The 21,201-nt window shown below is 48.3% G+C and overlaps 1 protein-coding gene across 5 annotated transcripts in view; it reads right to left on the bottom strand.

Moving 5' to 3' along the window:
- Window positions 1-21,201, bottom strand: part of LOC101941460 (NACHT, LRR and PYD domains-containing protein 3-like) — a 235,641-nt gene that overhangs the window by 63,434 nt on the left and 151,006 nt on the right. For 3 of the 5 annotated variants that reach the window (XM_065591885.1, XM_065591884.1, XM_065591888.1), the window contains one exon: window positions 11,973-12,143. The exons of 1 other annotated variant lie outside the window; for it this stretch is intronic. In XM_065591885.1, coding sequence (XP_065447957.1) covers window positions 11,973-12,143 — 171 coding nt within the window. Of the gene's footprint in view, window positions 1-684; window positions 3,075-11,972; window positions 12,144-21,201 lie in introns of those variants that run through there. One more of the 5 variants, XM_065591886.1, reaches the window with a different exon arrangement.

Below are 21,201 nucleotides of genomic sequence, written 5' to 3'. Positions count from 1 at the left end.
AGGTGGCAGCGATGGGGGTCACACCCCATAGGTGATCGGGGGCCCTAGAGCCTTGCACTCACACAGGAGCATGGAGAAGAGTTCAGACACCACAAGGGGGACAAGGAACACCCAGATCTCCAGTCACATAAGAAATAGTTAGAGGGGCTCAGACCCTCCTGGAAAAGCAAGCCCCCCAGAACTTGGCTCACATGAGGGGAGCAGGGAATGGGGAGGTCACACCCCTGTACATGGATTGGGGGAAGCCCAGATTGTGGAACACCTAAACCATTCTTCCCCTGTGCCCCAAGACTCCCATTACCCGAGATTTAACCCTCTTCCCACCTACTCTTTCACCCCACTCACCCTCCCCTCCCAGCGAGCATTTCCTTGTGTAGGTGTTTTTTTTTTTTTTTTTTTTTCAAACAATAGTTTCAGCACCTTCTGCATATTCTGCCATACTCAGATTTTATTTTCCCCAAATTAAAATCCCCCTGTAATAGAGGCAGATTGGAGCAATATTCCTGCATCTTTTACTTTATATTTCTGCCCCAGATTGGATTTGGACTCTCAGTGCCAGGGCGGTACTTCGATGCAATTACCATAACACATCCACTGAACCACCCAGGTCCTGTGACAGGTGGTTTTCCAGATAGTAGCCTCTCTCTCTCTCTCTCTGCCCAAGCTCAGCATCAAACTTTTCAGGGCCTTGGTTTCCAGAGACTAGCTTTCATCAGGACCCTTCATGAAGCACAAAGGGGCAGCAGTGTTCATTTCTACCAGAATGGTAGCCTGGGTCTGTTTCTATAACTGGTGAGGTGTTTTTACAAGACTACGTGTTTAGCCCTGCACTCAATCCTCCCCACTTTATCCAGGCTTGGGACTGACAGACACAGGCACAAGATTCAGCAACGCGGAAGTGTATTAGTAACACAAACACCAGTCTAGCATAGGTAGACAGCAAATGCCAAGAAGACGGAGACTTAGCTAATGATATTGTGCTACTGAGCAACAGCCCCAAAAAGATAAAAAGTCAGACAACTTGGGAAAAAGCAGGCCAAGCAGGGCTCAGAGTTATTTATGCTAAAACAAACATCCTTGAAACCTAGAGGTCAAGCAGTAACAGCACATTAGAATGCAAAAATATCAGACAATTTGTTCTACTTTCTTATAAGAGCAGCACCATATTGAGCAACACATACCTCAAGAAGGAAGTGACATCAAGTATAGGAAAGACATTTACTAAACTCAGCAGTGTATGGAAACCAAAGATATTCAGAACCAGAACAAAACTGAGAATTTTCAATTCAAACATAATCTCAGTGTGACGGGGCTGGGACTCACTACTGCGGCGCCTCCTGTTGGCTAGTCTGGGAATTACTTTGTTTTCAGCTGTGGAGCTCCCTCTGCTGGCGGTGTCCCGTCCGTCTGTTTGTGCTGTTCTCCGGACCCGCGTTGCTCCCCACTCTGTGACGTACGCTACTGGACACTGCCCTCCAGCAGTGCACCCTACTCCACACTCGCCCCCTTCTGGGGGGGGAAGGGGGTTAACAGAAGTCTTCCTGCCACAGTGGCCAACCACAACTCAAAGTCTAACCCCTCTCGGCAGGGGTATGTTGCAGTCTGATATGGCGGCTCTCTCACGGCCAGGTGCAGCACAAGGGGGAAGGGGCGAACCCAGGCCGCCCACTGCTCTTGGTACCGACCCAGGGACCCTCTAGTGGCAGCGACTCTGCCCTCCTTCTCTCCCCTTGTCTGTCCGTCCTCCCTGAGTCACTTCCCCTCTGACCCCTCGCACCCTCTAGGCCCCTCTGGTCAGGGCCTGCAGTCTGACAGGTATTGCCCTGGAGCTCTCCTCTGCTCCCCCAAGCCTGCCCAGCACTGCACTGTCCGAGGTGCTGGTCTCCTTCACTCAGGACACAGACCTTCCCCCTTGAAGGTCTGGGAGAGACTCCCCTGCTTCTCTCCTGGGCAACCTTTATATGGGGCCTAGCCTGGCCCTGATCGGCTGCTTCCTGCTTGGCTCTCCCACAGGCCCTCCCTGATGGGCTGCCAGCCCATGCAGCCGCTCTGACCCGCTGTAGCCCAATCTCACCTAGGTGTTAACATAAGGCTGCTAAAGCTGGAGAGCTACAAAACTTTAATCAGAAAACTAGATGCCTTCGAAAATAAGTGCCTACAAAAGATTACTGGCATTGGTTGGAAAGACGTCATCATCAACAAAAAGATCTGAGAAATCACCAACCAGCCAGTCATTTCCAACACAATCTGAGGGCACACTGAACATATTTAGGGCATGTACTCCAGATGCCAACACAGACTCCCACATGAAGTCATCAAGTGGAAATCAATTTCTGTGAGCAAACAAGGGTGCCAAAGAGAAACCTTGAGCAGAAGTCATAGCAAGGAGGGCAGAATAGTCCATCTCAACCCCTTTGGGCAAATGGAAGCAGCAGCAAATGACAGAGAGGAATGGAAGAGACTGGTTTACACCCTGTGTGCCTGCATTGGCCCGAGAAGGATGTAATAACACAGTGTAGTAATTCCAGCAGTGCCTGGGGCTCACCCAAAATCAGGGCCCCATTGTGCTAGGAGCTGTACACAGTAGTAGTAGCTAGTCCCTCCCCTGAAGAGTTTATAATGTAATTAGACAAGACAGACAAAGGGGAGTGGACAGGGACAAAACACACGTAGAATGAACAGTGCAATGGTGACCTTTTGTTTATTATTTTGCTGTAGGGGGAAGGTGGTGAATCTTTGCATTTGGGTTTTGATAAATTCTTTGGGTGGGAGTTGCTAGGCGGGGATTAGCTAAATGGAAAGAAATAGGAACGGAGGGGGACCAAGAAGAGGGGGAGGGAAGGATGGAATGAGGGGAGCATGGAAAGAGGCTGAGACGCACCAACTGTGAGGGGAGGGGAAAGGACAGGGTTGCAACAAACAGCCAATCAGCACAAGGAAGAGCATGTCGAGAGTGACAATTTGTAGCAGGCAGTCTGATGACATCAGTGTCCATCGGCCCTGCTGAGGCTGCTTCTCTGTCTGCTCTGTCTGCTTCTACCGGCTGGGAGTCATCTCCAGTCCTGGGCTTGGTTCTGAAGTTTAATGGAGATTTAAGATCATGTCATTAAACTGGCAGCAGAAGCTGAGAGCCAATGGAGAGATTGGAGCACTGACCTGATATGGTCATAGTAGCATAAACCACGGAAGAGGTGGAGAACTCTCTTCTAGCGACTGGAACATATACAGTGTTAGACTGAGTGTTAGATACAGTGAATTACAATGATCCAGTCTGGAGATGAGAAGTAGATTGAACTATATGGCTAAGTCCTTGTCTGGGCGGAAAATGTGAAGTTTTTGAGCAAACTGGTGATTCCTATTAAAAGTCTGCCATAGGTTGTACCTCTAGATCACCCCTGTGGGGTGAGGGTGGGCATCTCTCTCATCCCTAAGGTCCCTTTCTGCCTAGAGGTGTCGCACAGGTTTGGAGGGCAGGGTGCGGTCTCCTGGCTGTCAGTCTTGGGAGGCGGCTTCTCCTACTTTAAGGCATGGACACAGTCCAAGACAGAAAAAAGCAAAGCAAATAATCCTGCAGCCCACACAACAGTCTGAGCTCACCCTGCTGTTCCTCGCAAGGTAACAGGTAAATAGTCTTTGAGACGGGAGCTGGGTTCCTAACACCCTGAGTGTCTGAGAGATCCAGGCTGAACAACTGGGCTCTATTGAAAAGCAAAATATAGTAAAGATGGTTCCTCTGCCTCTCCAGAGGATCCAGGCAGCAGAATCTCTTCTACAGCTTCCCTGATGAGAAGCCCCTGCTCTGTGGGGCTAAGGAGCTCTAGTTCTGCTTCCCTCTGAATGCCAACCTGCACTGGGCTTCAATCCTCCCTTTCAAGGAGCCACCCCTCTCCAGGTACAATAGACCCTACAAGTGTGCCAGGTTAGGGCTCAATGTGCCCGGAGGAGCTCTTTAACCCCTTTCTGACTGGGGTGGCAATCTATCCCACCACATACCCCACCCCTAAAGACGGAAGTCACAATCCCCTGATCCAATCCTGATTTCCCCACCTGATTTCCCACAGCCTTCTGGAGCCCTGACGATAGCAGTCAGGATTTCCCGATCCAATCCTGATTTCCCCAAAAGACCCAGTCAGCGCTGACTCAGTCCTCTGGAGCCCCAGGGCAGAGCATTCTCAGCGAAGAAGGGACCTTTGGAGATTGTAGCTACAAAGTTGAAATAAGTCTCCACTGAGCATCGGTACTGAGATTTTTCAAACATTTATAACTTGGGGCAGATGTTCACAGGAACAGAAATAGGCACATCCCAAACATAAAACCTATCAAAGGCACGATAAATCCACACTAGCAATTTTATCTTGGGTGCACACAATGTACTGAGAGCCAATGGAGAGATTGGAGCATTGACTTGATGTGGTCATAGTAGCATAAACCATGGAAGAGGTGGAGAGCTCTCTTCTAGCGACTGGAACATATGCAGTGTTAGACTGAGTGTTAGATGCAATGAATTACAATAATCCAGGCTGGAGATGAGAAGTAGATTGAACTATTTGGCTAAGTCCTTCTCTGGGCGGAAAATGTAAAGTTTCTGAGCAAACCGGTGAATCCTATTAAAACTCTGTCATAGGTCGTACCGCTAGGGCACCCCTGTGGGGTGAGGGTGGGTGCCTCTCTCATCCCTAAGGTCCCTTTTAGGCTGCAGGTGTTGATATAGTACAGGTTTGGAGTGCAGGGTGCGGTCTCCTGACTGTCAATCATACCCGCATGGCCCCACAATATGCCAACATTTTTATGGCTGACTTAGAACAACGCTTCCTCAGCTCTCGTCCCCTAGTGCCCCTCCTCTACTTGCACTACATTGATGACATCTTCATCATATGGACCCACGGAAAGGAGGCCTTTGAAGAATTCCACCGGGACTTCAACAATTTCCACTCCACCATCAACCTCAGCCTGGACCAGTCCACACAAGAGATCCACTTCCTGGACACTACAGTGCAAATAAGTGATGGTCACATAAACATCACCCTATACCGGAAACCTACCGACCGCTATACGTACTTACATGCCTCCAGCTTCCATCCAAGACGCATCACACGATCCATTGTCTACAGCCAAGTCCTAAGATACAACCGAATTTGCTCCAACCCCTCAGACAGAGACAAACACCTACAAGATCTTTATCAAGCATTTGTAAAACTACAATACCCACCTGGGGAAGTGAGGAAACAGATTGACAGAGCAAGACGGGTACCCAGAAATCACCTACTACAGGACAGGCCCAACAAGGACAATAACAGAACACCACTGGCCATCACATACAGCCCCCAGCTAAAACCTCTCCAGTGCATTATCCACGATCTACAACCTATCCTGGAAAATGATCCCTCACTCTCACAGACCTTGGGAGGCAGGCCAGTCCTCGCTTACAGACAACCCCCCAACCTGAAGCAAATACTCACCAGCAACTACACACCACACCACAGAAACACCAACCCAGGAACCAATCCCTGTAGCAAACCTCGTTGCCTACTCTGTCCCCATATCTACTCTGGCGACACCAACAGAGGACCCAACCACATCAGCCACACCATCAAGGGCTCATTCACCTGCACATCCACTAATGTTATCTATGCCATCATGTGCCAGCAATGCCCCTCTGCCATGTACATTGGCCAAACCGGACAGTCCCTCCGCAAAAGAATAAATGGACACAAATCGGACATCAGGAATGGTAACATACAAAAGCCAGTAAGTGAACACTTCAATCTCCCTGGTCATTCTATTACAGATTTAAGTCACTATCATTGAACAAAAAAACTTCAGACACAGACTTCAAAGAGAAACAGCAGAACTAAAATTCATTTGCAAATTTAACACCATTAATCTTGGCTTGAATAGGGACTGGGAGTGGCTGGCTCATTACAGAAGCAGCTTTTCCTCTCCTGGAATTGACACCTCCTCATCTATTATTGGTAGTGGACTACATCCACCCTGATTGAATTGGCCCTGTCAACACTGGTTCTCCATTTGCGAAGTAACTCCCTGCTCTCCATGTGTCAGTATAGAATGCCTGCATCTGTAACTTTCACTCTGTGTATCTGAAGAAGTGAGATTTTTACCCACGAAAGCTTATGCCCCAATAAATCTGTTAGTCTTTAAGGTGCCACCAGACTCGTTGTTAATCTTTGGGAAGCGGCTTCTCCTCCTTTAAGGCATGGCCACAGTCCAAGACAGAAAAAAGCAAAGAAAATAATCCTGCAACCCACAAAACAGTCTGGGCTCACCCCGCTGTTCCTCACAAGGTAACAAGTAAATAGTCTCTGAGAAGGGGGCTGGGTTCCTAACACTCTGAGTGTCTGAGAGATCCAGACTGAGCGCCTGGGCTCTAATGAAAAGCAAAGCAGAGTAAAGATGGTTCCTCTGCCTTTCCAGAGGGTTCAGGCAGCACAATCTCTTCTGTAGCTTCCCTGGTGAGCAGCCCCTGCTCTGCAGGTCTAAAGAGCTCTAGTTCTGATTCCTTGAATGCCACCCTGTACTGGGCTTCAATCCTCCCTTTCAAGAAGCCACCCCTCTCCAGGTGCAATAGACCTCACAGGAGTGCCAGGTTTGGCCTCAATGTGCCCGGAGGAGCTCTTTAACCCCTTCCTGATGGGGTGGGAATCTGTCCCACCACATACCCCACCCCTCAAGATGGAAGTCAGGATCCCCCGATCCAATCCGGATTTCCCAGGCGCAGTCAGGGCCGGCACAGCCCTCTGGAGCCCCAGGGCAGAGCGTTCTCAGTGAAGAAGGGACCTCTGGAGAATGCAGTTGAAATAAGTCTCCACTGAGCATCAGCATCGAGATTTTTCAAACACTTATAACTTTGAAAATTGGGGCAGATGTTCATAGGAACAGAAATAGGCACATCTCTGGCAAAAATGCTCCCCCCTGTTGAATTTCAAGTTCCTGCTCCGAAGCATGGTGCGGGGATAGAACTTCTCACTGAAAAGTTCACCAGAATTACTTGGGGGAAACAGTGTGCTTCCCTGGCCTATGGATGAAAATGGATGAACCATTTAGGCTGAAATTTCACAAAAATATCCAGCTTGAAGCAGACACCCGGCATGGAAAATTTAAGTCAAAATGCTTAAGGTTGGCAAAGTTATAAGCAATAGAAAACAGGGTCTACTGCTGGAAGTGTCAGGCTACTATAACAGCAGGTAGCACTTCCAGCAGCTTCACTTAAAATATATGTACTGCACAAAGAAAAACATAAAACCTATCAAAGACACAATAAATCCTGTTTACTTCCTAGTATAGGTTTGATAGTGCCTTCGTAGCTCTTGTAATGTAGTATTTAAAAGAAAGAGAAAGGTACCCCATGATATAAGAAGAAAAGGTAAAGAGTTGACTGGTGAATTCAAGTCCTGGGTGACATATTCAGTGCTTTCTAACTTGTCAATAACTGTGCTATCCTGGGTGCAAATTTTGAAGCACAACTTCTGTTTGAGGTGAACTTGTTGCTTCCCAGGAGTGTATGTACGCCTCCTTTTCATATTATATAGCTTTGTCCCTTATTAATAAACTAAGCTAAGATGGGTTATTTGGTCTCTTAAATACTTTTAATATTGAACCACAAGTGTTGCCAAGCAATTGGCTAGACCTCAGTGAATAGTGTTAGACTGACACAAGTCACTCTGCCTGTGGGGGGGGATAAGTAACACATTCAGATGACAGCAGCTCCTTTTTTAAGCAACAGTGGCTGATGCGAGCCCCTCTCTCTGATGCTCCACAAACTCAATTGTAACCCCTTCCCTTCCAGACTGAATTCAAAGTCCTTGTACTAATTGTCAAGGCACTAAATAGGTTATGATCTGATGTGTACACTAGAGAACTCCACATTGCAACTTGCATCAGTGTGACTAACTGGAAGCTGCAATGATGCAGTGCATCCACACTAGCCATTTTATCTTGGGTGCACACAATGTACTACATCCACTACGAGTGCACTCTGCAAATGTTGCAGGGCCTGTGGGTTGTAACACTTACTCTGCATTTCCTCACGCTGTTTCCTGGAGCAGGTGCTAAAGTTTACGGCTTATAGGGTTTGTGTGCACTTAATGACTCTTTTTGGTTTGCTGCATTGCCTGCTTTAAATGGTTGTGTGCTGCACAAGGATCTGCACATGTGTTGTGAGCAGCAACACCCTGACACTTGTAGACACCATGACAGAGAGTCAGCAGCTCCTACTGCCTCTCCCTCCACCCCCAACAGTTTCTGGGCCTGGAAGTCCAGAGTGGATCATAAAGAGCACCAGCAGCTTTGGGTGTCGGTGCTGGAATGGTATTTCTTTAATTCATTTCTTCAATCATGTTTGTTAGTTTTTTGGACAGAGTTTGCTTCTTTAATTTTTGTTATTTTTTCAGCAGTTTTGTTTGTTTAGTAGCTAAACTCAGTTTCTCTCTATCCTGTATTTTCCTTTAGAAGCTAGAGAGGAGAGTGCTCTGGGCCTAGGGTTACCATATTTCAGCGAGCAAAAAAGAGGACGGGAGGAGCCCCGCCCTAGCCCCGCCCCTGCCCCTCCCACTTCCCGCCCCCCCCTGACCTCCCAACCCTCCCCCCGTTCCTTGTCCCCTGACTACCCCCTCCTGGGACCCCTGCCCCTAACTGCCCCCCAGGACTATCTAAGCCTCCCTGCCTCTTGTCCCCTGACTGCCCCAACCTTTATCCACACCCCCACCCCCAGACAGACCCCTGGGACTCCCACGCCCCATCCAACCACTCCCCACCCACTGACAGCCCCCCCCCAGAACTCCCAACCCATCTAAACCCCTCTGCTCCCTGTCCCCTGACTGCTCCGATCCCTCTCCGCACTCCTGCCCCCTGACAGCCCCCCCAGAACTCCCAACCCATCTAAACCCCTCTGCTCCCTGTCCCCTGACTGCTCCGATCCCTCTCTCCACTCCTGCCCCCTGACAGCTCCCCCCCAGAACTCCCAGCCCCCTACCCCCCCCCGCTCCTTGTCCCCTAACTGCCCCCTCCTAAGACCCCCCCCCCAACTGCCCCCCAGGACCCTACCCCCTACCTGTACCCTGACTGCCCAAAACTTTCTCCACTCCCCCCAAAAAGCCCCCCCCGTTTCTTGACCTCCACCTCCAGAACCTTCCTGCCCCCTGACCTCCTTACCCTGCTGCTCAGAACAGAGTGTTGGGCTCTGTGCAGCCGAGCCGGACACATGGCTGAGCTCCCCTGCACAACAAAACCCGGTCTGGCCCTGCACAACAAAACCCGGTCTGGCCCTGCACAGTGTTGCTGGACTGGACTGCAAGGGAGCTGCTGGCTCAGAATGCAGGGCGGATCCGGCTCCTCTACAGCTGCTCCTGAGTCCAGCCCGGGACTTCCCTGCAGCCCTCCCAGCCACTCTCTGCTAATCCCGGACATTGTGAGTGATTTACAAATTCCCCCCGGACGCTATTTTTAGCACACAAAAGGAGGACATGTCTGGGGAAATCCGGACGTATGGTAACCCTATCTGGGCCCAAAGGAAGAATATCCTTGGAGGTCCTCCATGGAGCCCAGAAAATGCTCACCAAAGTTCTTCCCCACTTGCTTTAGTGGAGTCCTTTGGGGCTGGAAGGATGGGAGCAATCAGAGGGTGATGGAGAACCATGAAAAAGAGGACTTAGCTGGGGTGGAGTAGTGCAGAGGGCAGAGTTCGTCCAGGTGTTAATTACCCTGCTCTATGTTCTCTTCAGCACATCTCAGGAGTGTGGAAATTGCTGCAGATGCTCTCAACAAGCAGCTGTTGTTCATTGGGGGTGTCTGTGTTCATGCACATAAATCAGGGGTTAGACAGCACTGCCATGGTGTAGCATTTTATGTTTTTGCATAAGAATTCCCAATGCACCAAACACTTTTTTTTAAGTTGACACTTGTTTGAAGTTCTAATGCTATAACATTGTATTTCTCGTTCATTGTGTCTTTGCTAATATGGGGGGTGGGTGTTTGGGGCCAGGCCGAGAAGAGACCAACGAGTCTCCCTCACCTGCTCTGGGGCTGGCATGCAGCAGGAATACGAGTGGCACAGCTTGCTGAAAAATGGAAACAATTCTCTTTGGAATACTTTTGCTTAATACTTCATCCCTTTTGAAACAAAATTATGCATTTTTCCAACTAACTCCAGTGAGCGGCTTGTCAGGTGACAGAATCAGCTTCATAGAGTTTAAGACCACAAGAGCCCATTAGCTCATCTAGTCTGCCCTCCTGCACATCACAGGCCGTTACATTTCCCCTAAAGGACTCCTGTGTTGAGCCCAGTGATTCTGAATTATCAAAGGGCTTGTGGAAGGCTGGGCAGGGGCAGTGTTGAACTTCACTGGGAGAAAACTCATTGCACGACTGTAGCTGCTTTGCCAGTCCTTGTCCTAAAACAGTGCAGAGGGATGTGGTTGTGAAAAATATGTGATTTTATTTCCTCTGAGCAGGTTAAACACCAGAAGTGATGGGATCCTTTGTGCACTGCTGTACGCATGGTTGTGTGCGGCTGTGCAGTGTTACAAGTATGGTACAGAGTTGTGCTGTTGCTGCCAAGGCCAACGGCCCATAGTAGACAGTCTCAACTGTTCTCCACAGGGACAATCCCACTGGAGATGCCCAGGTTCAGACTCTTGGGCATGGGAGCAGAGTGTTCTCAGCAGCTACAACTCAGCTGTAGACGTGCTTCTGAGAGGGGATCAGACTGAGCCCTGGCCTGGCTATCTTCCAAGCAAAATGCAAGATCACCTCTTTACTAAAGCCTTTGCCAGAAAGAACACCAGGGTCAGCATGAGATGGAGTTGGTGTAATAAGAGAAAAGAGAATTGTGTTGGTGGGACACAGAGCGCCCTTGGCAAAGGATCCCCACAAACTCAGTGCAACAAACACATCTTTTAGGGTATTTATCCATCAAGTATAACATGTAATCTATCTACACAAAGCTGTGTTGTTTACCTTTGCCACATCCCAGAATAGTCAATGGAAAATCACCAAAGACGATGGCAAATGATCAAAACCACTTGGAGGTGAAAAGGAACATCACAGCACGCAGGGGATCACCCTGGCTATGAATATAACAAATGGTGGTTTTCAGTATAAGAGAGTGTAGGCAAAGGCACCCTGTATTTACTAATGCATCTGAAGAAGTGAGGTTTTTACTCACGAAAGCTTATGCCCAAATAAATCTGTTAGTCTTTAAGGTGCCACCAGACTCCTTGTTGTTTTTGTATTTACTAAGCAAAGCCTTTGAGTAGTTCAGGGAGCTGTCCTGAATATTTGGATCCTGGTTCTTATGGAACCAGCTAGTTCTGCAACTGACTGAACTTTGTGGAGAAAACCTAGTTCATTATAAAGAACAGGTAACTATTGACAAGTATAGACCCAGGTTCATACTTTAGGATTTTGTTTTCCATTACATCCAGTTGTTCCTATCACCTTCTCTCTTTCCTGGATAAATCTTTATTCTTTCTTAAATAAACCCACTGTCTTTTATTGTAAGTGTTCACAAGTGCTGTGTGGCTTATAGGAGCAGTGGTTAAAGGTAACTCTGGTAAATTGGGGTACACTACATCTTTTGGTGCAGAGATTCTGGTACTTCTCTTAGTAGCCAGAGTCAGGGGCTGGACATCATAGGAGAATGAATCAGGGATTCAGTGATTAGGGTGCCCCTCATGTCAGCCTGGAAGGCAAAGCTGGGGCTGGCATAAGCCCAAAGGAGAGTGCTTGAGTGAGTGAAGGGTTGGTGGTGCCAGGAGGCTGACACCCAGCTACTACTAGTAAGACTCCCTCTGGCTATAGGCCGGGGGGTAACGAGGTGACTCTCAGTCCCCAAACACCATCAGAGTGGAACAGAGAAAAAAATAAATCTTCTCCTTCCTGCCACCATCTCTCACTTTGTCAAGCACTTTACACAGAGGACACCTGTAAATACACAGAGGAGGCCAAATATTACTTACTCCAGTGTCTGCACTTTGCAGTTCGGGTGTGTCAGTCCCTCACACAGCAGCCGCACTCTGGCATCTCCCAATTTATTCTGATTCAGGACCAGCTTTGTCAGGCTCTGGTTGGTTCTGAGAACAGCGGCAAGATCCCCACAGACAGCGTCTGTGAGATTACACTTCCACAAGCTGCAGGAGAGAGAAACACAGAGAAGGGGGATCACAGTGTGAAGGAGGCTCATCACAGCTGTTCTGACAGGCAGCCCCGCCCACCAGCCCCTCTTCCTGACCAATCCATGTGAAGAATGAAGTACAAGCCCTGCTCCACTGCCTGTCCCAACCTCCACCCTATTCCAATGAGGAAGCAGTGTTGGGTGGAACTTCCTGCCTAAGCCCCACCCCTTGCACTTGGGGGAAGGGATAGCTCAGTGATTTGAGCATTGGCCTGCTAAGTCCAGGGTTGAGAGTTAAATCTTTGAGTGGGCCATTTAGGGATCTGGGGCAAAAATCTGTCTGGGGATTGGTCCTGCTTTCAGCAGGAGGTTGGACTAGATGACCTCCTGAGGTCCCTTCCAACCCTGATATTCTATGACTCTTGACCAATCAGGACTGTGAATGGCCCAGACAACCCAATCCTTAAACCTTTGCCTGTTAATACAGCCTACCCCCCCATTTGTTTTGGCCAGGCCGCTTCGCAATCCCGCAGCAGACCCAAAGCCAGGAAAGAGGCCCAATAGACTGCACGACCTTATTAGGGCATAGTGCTTATCACAGGAAACTTATGAGGGATGTATCCATAGTGTTACCACACAAAAAAGCCGTTTCTGCAGTTTCTGCATTGTATTGTTCTTCCTAATAAGGGGAAGACAGTGGGGCACTAAAAAACCAATCAATGTGTGCCACATTCACTTCTAAAAACTATATACTTAGTCGCCCCTGTATAGCAATTAGGGGTGTCCCGAAAATGAATCTACGTCACTACCAGTCCAGGTCTGATCAACTTGGGCTTGACCCTCCCGCTCCCGAATCCAGACTGAGCGTGTGTCGTGTAGCCGACTCGAACTCATTATGTATATGCTCTCCCATCTGGCTGTTATCTGAATGGTTGTAAATAATTAGTTAACTATCATTGCTTTGCTTGTGGTTACTTTGCTTGTTACCCCATACTGTGGTTAGACTGGAAAAAGGCTTTAATTGTTAATGTGCTTCCTTTCCTTTATCTTGTAAGTGTTTTTAAAGTTAGTTACATAATAATTGTAAGTGTTTCAAATTTAGTTACATAGTAATTATGGTTGCTTAAAATTAGTTACGTAGTATTGTAGTAAGCTATTAAGAATTCATAAAATTAACATCTTATTATAATCATCATCATCATATAATAAAATTGAGTTGTATCCATTTCTCCTCGTCCTGGGTCATTCAACTCAGTCCTTCACCGAGAACCCTTAAAGAACCACAAGCCCCTATTGGGCTGAACATGGCGTCATGAACAGGATTCTCGGAATTGGAGGACGGTGGGTGTCGCTGGAGGCTTAGATCTAGAGGGATCCCGTATTAATAACTCCGCTTCCGTATGAGGAACCAAAACGGCCTCAGCAACCTGGTGTTTCATCGCCCCGGGTTTATCCCGATCTGCCTTCGCAGCCATTGGCCCCTCCCGACCCAGTAATTAACCCTCCAGGTAATAATCCAGTCTTGGAGGCATTTCCAGGCGCTGTCACCAAGACCCAGGTCGACCAACAAGGGGCCACCACTCAGGTCACCAAATATCGATCTCGCACGAAGGCCGAAATGAAGGATTTTATGAAAGATACACAAAGGCGTGAGGGGGAACCACCCCTAGTTTGGTTAGGGCGCTTAGCTATGGAGCATGGACAGGAGCTCGTAGATCGGAAGGAAGGTGTATTGCTCGCCCGGTCACCTAGCTGGGCAAGGGGGTTTCCCGGTTATAGGTTACTAGATAATACAGTTTGGGCAGTTACGGTCCCAGCTAAAAAAAAAAGGACACCCCAAAAACTAGTACTGTATTAACCAACCCCAAAGCATCTTTTGTCGTTATCTTGTCGTTTTAGGCGTCCCTTGCCCTCGGGCGGCTCGGTCAATCATCCGACTTTGAAGCCTGGTTCACTGCCTATTGGCTCCAGGAGCAAGCCGACGCCAATCTTCCCCCACATTGTCTCGTCTGCTCCCTGCCGGTCACCGATGTCAACAACTCACCGTTTTTGTTCATCCCGGAATTTTATAACATCTCTGCCGTAAAGGACATGTTTATGTCTCCTGGTCTAACCTGTTCGCACCTCTATGCCGATCTTGGAAACCAAACCTGGTGGGACCAGTGTTCAACAGACTTTCCGGAACTGTTCGGGGCCCTTAATGCCTCTTATCGAGGGCCTATGTTTAAAAGTGTATCTGTGGTGGTAAATGCTTCTGTTCCCAAAGGTGTTTGTTATGTGTTTCATGCACCCGATCATTCCCCAAGTTTAGGTCCACCGGTGTTCGTAGGAAATCAAACCAGCTGTCGTATACATGTTGTCCCTAATAACTGTACCGGGTGGTGTAATTATACAAATAGTTACACCATCACACAGCCCCCTTATAGCGAAACATCACACCACCCAGGTTGGTATGTCACCTGGTTCGCCTTCATAACTATGAATTGTCAATAATTTGGACCCGAAGCATATTTCTCCTCAGACACCTCCCTTCCACAGTTACGCCCAGGGCATTTTTGGATTTGTGGGGACCGTGCACATTCCAGTCTCCCTCTCAATCCACACGGAGTCTGTACGGTGGGCCGCCTTAGGCTGCATGGAGGAGGAATATATTATACCCAAAGACCTCGCTTTTATAATCCCCTCCAACGTCGATCCTTTTGGACCTTTTGGGAAAGTGTAAAATCAGCCAGCGCAAACCTAGGGTCAGCTATTCTTACCTTTAACCCCATCGGTAACATGCTGCCACGAGACCAAGTTATGTTTCAGTCCCTGACTCTTGAATCATTGGCTAACCGTACCTCTGAGGGGTTTAAGCTTCTAGCTACTCAATCTGATGAAGTAACCACCTATATCTCGCAAAACTGCTTAATGATTATTTACTGCAATTTTTGCACTAAGTTTGATGAAGTGTACCCCATGCTTAAGGGAAAATGTTGTGTACGTGTAAATTCAATTTCACTTAATCTAAGCTCAGCGGCAAAAAAATTAGAATCCTTAAGTGTTATCATTCGGGAAAGTCGGGAAAGGTATGCCTTTTGGTCATTCCTAAACTGGTTGGGACTAGGAGCGGATAAGAATCAAATTATGTCCTTTCTGATCTCCTTGGTGGTGGGCTGCGTTATGCTGTGCCTTGGGTGTGCATGTCTTAAAGCCCTGGTTCGCAGGACGGTAACGTCGGCCTTCATGGCCTCAGCCTCCGAGACGGAGCCCCTAATAAGGGGTGGACTTGACTCCGAGGCAGAGGTTTAGGCAGCGACCTGGCCACGGGGGCATGTTAATACAGCCTACCCCCCCCCACCATTCGTTTTGGCCAGGCCGCTTCGCAATCCCACAGCGGACCCAAAGCCAGGACAGAGGCCCAATAGACTGCACGACCTTATTAGGGCATAGTGCTTATCACAGGAAACTTATGAGGGATGTATCCATAGTGTTACCACACAAAAAAGCCGTTTCTGCAGTTTCTGCATTGTATTGTTCTTCCTAATAAGGGGAAGACAGTGGGGCACTAAAAAACCAATCAACGCGTGCCACATTCACTTCCAAAAACTATATACTTAGTCGCCCCTGTATAGCAATTAGAGGTGTCCCGAAAACGAATCTACGTCACTACCAGTCCAGGTCTGATCAACTTGGGCTTGACCCTCCCGCTCCCAAATCCAGCCTCAGCGTGTGTCATGTAGCCGACTCAAACTCATTATGTATATGCTCTCCCATCTGGCTGTTATCTGAATGGTTGTAAATAATTAGTTAACTATCATTGCTTTGCTTGTGGTTACTTTGCTTGTTACCCCATACTGTGGTTAGACTGGAAAAAGGCTTTAATTGTTAATGTGCTTCCTTTCCTTTATCTTGTAAGTGTTTTTAAAGTTAGTTACATAATAATTGTAAGTGTTTCAAATTTAGTTACATAGTAATTATGGTTGCTTAAAATTAGTTACGTAGTATTGTAGTAAGCTATTAAGAATTCATAAAATTAACATCTTATTATAATCATCATCATCATATAATAAAATTGAGTTGTATCCATTTCTCCTCGTCCTGGGTCATTCAACACAGTCCTTCACCGAGAACCCTTAAAGAACCACAAGCCCCTATTGGGCTGAACACTTCCACTGACCAATAAGGATTAAGGTTCTGGGTAAAATTTCCTCACTAAGCACCGCCCCTCACCCTTTCCACTGACCAACCAGAATTTAAGGGGCAACCGTCTGGCCACCCTAAGTCCCACCTACCCAGCTCTCAGCCAATAAGATAGGACTTGCCACTGATCAGCCCCGGAATGGTGCGACCCAATCAGAGCAGACCCACCCCTACAGGGAGGCTGTAGGGGGAGCCTCCACCTCAGGCAGCTGGGCCAGGCTCAGAGCAGTAGGAGCTGGGAGATCCTGCCCCTCCACACCCCCAGCACTAGCTCAGCTGCTCCCCTGCAGGATGCAGCCGTTTCCTGTGTCTGCCCCCAGCTCTGACCCTCAGGCCTGGGGACGGGAGGCAGCTGCAAGGCCCAGCACAGGCAGCATCACACCCACCTTCCTCTGAGACCAGGGATGAAACTCATGGGTGTGTGTGTGAAACTATGAAGATAAGCCCTAGCCAGGGGATGTGAGGATACGGTGTTCTTGATGAAGCAACAGAGAATATCTCCACAAGATTTAAAGGTAAGAAAGGAGGGAAAACAAATGAGAAATTGAGGAGAAAAAGACCCCAAAGTGGGGAGAGGACATTTGTATCAGCACAGGGTGAGAATGTCAAGTGTAACACAGTGTAGCAGTAGGGTTGCCAGGTGTCCAGTTTTTAAAAGGGGACACTAGCAGTTCCAGTCAGCACCGCTGACCGGGACATTAAAAGTCTGATCAGCAGCACAGTGGGGCTGTGGCAGGCTCCCTGCCTGCTGTGACTCCACAGAGCTCCCAGAAGTAGCGGCATGTCCCTCCTCTGGCTCCTAGGTATAGGGCAGCCATGGGACTCCGCACGCTGCTTCTGCCCCAAGCACTGGCTTCACAGCTCCCATTGGCCAGGAACGCGTCCAATGGGAACTAGGAGGCCAGTGCCTTCAGACGGGGCAGCCTGGTCATGCCTCCGCATAGGAGCCACAGGGGGGACATACTGCTGCTGCTGGAAACTGCTTGAGGTAAGTGCCACCTGGAGCCTGCACCCCTGAACCCCTCCTGTGCCTGTACCCCCTGCCCCAGCCCTGATCCCACTCCCACCCTCTAACTCCTCATTCCCAGCCCACAGCACCCTCCTGTATCCCAAACCCCTCATCCCCAGCCCCACCCCAGAGCCCACACCTCTTGCCAGAGCCCTCACATCCTCCCGCACTCCAACCCCTGACCCATACTGGTGAAAATGAGCCAGTGAGAGTGTGGAGATCGAGCAACAGAGGGAGGGGAGATGGAGTGAGCGAGGGTGGGGCCTTGGAGAAGGGGCAGGGCCTCAGAGGAGGGGCAAGGCAGGTGCAGTGGAAGGGTGATCGGGTTTGTGTGACTAGAGAGTTGGCAACCCTATGCAGCAGGCAGTCTGATAACATCAGCTTTCATTGGTCCATGCTGAGGCTGCTTCTGTGTCTGCTCCTAGTGGCTGGGAGTCTCTCTGAGCCCAGGCCTGGCTCCTCCTGGGAATTTCATGGAGGATTAAGACCATGGCATTAAAGTGGCATTAGAGCTCATGGGGAGCCAGTTGGGGGGTCTGGAGCACTGACTTGATATTTTCATAGTGACATAAACCATGGAAGGGGTGGACAGTTCTTCTTGTACTATCTGGAATGTAGGCTTTGCTTTTACATATGGCTAGGTCCTCATTTGGGCAGAATGTGTGAAGTTTCTGAGCAAACTGGAAATTCCTAATTAAACTATCATTTACTTTTAAAATCAGAATTATACAATGAGAGACTTTAAGCAAGGAAAAAATGACACTCAGATAGCTTGGGATAGTATGATCCTAATCTCAGACACAAAAGAAGACACTGCAGAGGTAGAAACTAATAATAAACTACTTCCCCATAGACTTTTTGTCTCCTGAACCCCAACTGGAAATGTTTCTCAAAGGGGGACAGGATTATAAAAGAAGTGGCACACATTCCAGGGATACACCTCTCTCTCTCTGCCCATTGAATTCATGGCAGCTGGAAAACAAAGGAAGCAGCACTGGACTGGAGGAGGGGTTCTGACCCATGAATTTGGCGGGTAATCTGCTGATTATATCAAACTTGCTTTGATTCGCTGGAGTGCGCAGCCCCCCCCCCCCCCCGAGCCCTGCATTACCACGTTATATCCTCCCAGGACCCCGATGCCCCTTTAACTAGGTCTCCCCCTTCCAGGGGAACCCCCACCCACTATCCCCACTTCGCCTCAGAATATGGCTACTGCCAGTCACCATCTAGCCCCCGCTCACTGGGGCAGACTGCAGTGTATGCCATTCATCACTGGCAAAGGGGTTTGGACCTGCTGCCTTTGCCTATCCCTGGGCTGCCCTCTACAACCCCCAGTACCTATTTGGCCTTATACTAGGCCTGCAGTCTGGGGGGTTTCCAGGCCGGAGCTCCCCAGCTCCTCTGGCCTTCCCCCAGCCCTGCTCCACTCAGGTACCCTGTCTCTAGCTCCCTGCAGCCAGCTGAGCTCCTGGCTCCCAGCCTCTTATACAGGGGCCAGCTGGGCCTGATTGGGGCATGGGCACAGCTGAGCCTACTTTCCCCAATCAGCCCAGGCTTCTTGCCCCAGCCACAGCCCCTCCTGGGCTGTTTCAAGCCCCACAGGGCAGGAGCGGGTATCCACCCCGCTACACAGCCATAAACACCTTCCAGCATAACAACATTCCACCAGTGTTCTAATAGTGTTACAAGTTCACTGAGAGGCATTTATAACTTTAAATCTTATTATGCCTTTTTGTAAGGAAGTTGTTACAATTCCCCTGGTATGGAAGGTTTTCTTAGAAGGTCAAAAGTGAGTAGATGAAAGAAAATAATACGTGATGGACCAAGAGTGCACAGCAATCCTAAACTACGCTTCCATGGCCACAGGATTCTCTCTGTACAGAAGCCTCTGATGGCAGCTCTACCCAATAGTGGTTCCTCCACCATGCCCCGAGTCCCACATACCAGCAGAGGGACAGTGGCCAGGGGAATGGGGTTTAGCTGGAGCATCCCTAAACTCTGGCACTCCCCAGCTTCTGGAGGAGTCCCTTTGGCCCAGAGGCAGCCAGTGAATAATAGAGCACAAACTGAGCCTCTCTGCATAAACGCCAGGAATCCAAAGTTCAACCCACACCCGTATTTTATAGACCTGAAACATGACTGACATGTTTGTTCAACACCAAAGGTACCCTGTATTCTAAATAAACCCAGCCCTGCACCAGAGCTCAGGATGTATACATGGGTCAAATCTCTTGATTCCTCAAAGAAGTCCAATTTACATACACCTCTACCCAGATATAACGTGACCCAATATAACACGAATTCGGATATAACGTGGTAATGCAGGGCTCTGCGGGGGCGGGGCTGCGCACTCCAGTGAATCAAAGCAAGTTCGATATAATGCAGTTTCACCTATAATGTGGTAAGATTTTTTGGCTCCCGAGGACAGCGTTATATAGGGGTAGAGGTGTATTTTCATCCCAAATTGTAAGCTTCACATTTCTCTCCCGTATAAACATACCATAAATAACACTGGTCAACAATATTTGAGAAGTCGTCTGCTTCAGAGATAAAATGTGCTATTTATTATGTATTTTGATGTGCTGAATTCAAACATGACAATTAAAACAACTGATTGGCTACTGTTTCTAAGATATTGAAGTTTTTACATTTTATGTCTATGTATATTGTGTAGATAGTAGAGTTTTAATCATAAATTGTAAACCTAGGTCTTTTCACGTGTTTATGGTTGCTTTACATGATTATAGTTCACCCGTCCTGTTTATGTAACACTTTAAAAATCAGCAAAAGGGTTATATAAATAAAATTTATTATGAAACAAAAGGCAAAAAACTATTATGTACATAGTTTAGTCCTATTCAGTGTCTACTCAGTGCTTCTTGGCTTGTCTCTTGTATTCATTAAATGGAGCATCTCTTGTCACTGTCCAGCAATAGCCTGCAAGCATTGATGGGCTCCATTTGCCCTGATAGCGTTTCTCCATTGTTGCAATGTCCTGGTGAAATCGCTCGCCGTGCTCGTCGCTCACTGCTCCGCAGTTCGGTGGAAAAAAATCTAGATGAGAGTGCAAAAAATGTATCTTTAGTGACATGTTGCAACCAAGGCTTCTGTATGCCTTGAGGAGGTTTTCCACCAACAACCTGTAGTTGTCTGCCTTGTTGTTTCCGAGAAAATTTATTGCCACTAACTGGAAGGCTTTCCATGCCGTCTTTTCCTTGCCACGCAGTGCATGGTCAAATGCATCATCTTGAAGAAGTTCACGAATCTGAGGACCAACAAAGACACCTTCCTTTATCTTAGCTTCACTTAACCTTGGAAATTTTCCACGGAGATACTTGAAAGCTGCTTGTGTTTTGTCAATGGCCTTGACAAAGTTCTTCATCAGACCCAGCTTGATGTGTAAGGGTGGTAACAAAATCTTCCTTGATTCAACAAGTGGTGGATGCTGAACACTTTTCCTCCCAGGCTCCAATGACTGTCGGAGTGGCCAATCTTTCTTGATGTAGTGGGAATCTCTTGCACGACTATCCCATTCGCAGAGAAAACAGCAGTACTTTGTGTATCCAGTCTGCAGACCAAGCAAGAGAGCAACAACCTTCAAATCGCCACAAAGCTGCCACTGCTGTTGGTCATAGTTTATGCACCTCAAAAGTTGTTTCGTGTTGTCATAGGTTTCCTTCATATGGACTGCATGACCAACTGGAATTGATGGCAAAACATTGCCATTATGCAGTAAAACAGCTTTAAGACTCGTCTTCGATGAATCAATGAACAGTCTCCACTCATCTGGATCGTGAACGATGTTGAGGGCTGCCATCACACCATCGATGTTGTTGCAGGCTACAAGATCACCTTCCATGAAGAAGAATGGGACAAGATCCTT

This window comes from Chrysemys picta, chromosome 4 (genome assembly GCF_011386835.1).
Source record: "Chrysemys picta bellii isolate R12L10 chromosome 4, ASM1138683v2, whole genome shotgun sequence".
Lineage (NCBI taxonomy): Eukaryota > Metazoa > Chordata > Testudines > Emydidae > Chrysemys > Chrysemys picta.
Note: the sequence above shows the minus strand (reverse complement) of the source record. Positions and strands in the feature narration are given on the sequence as shown.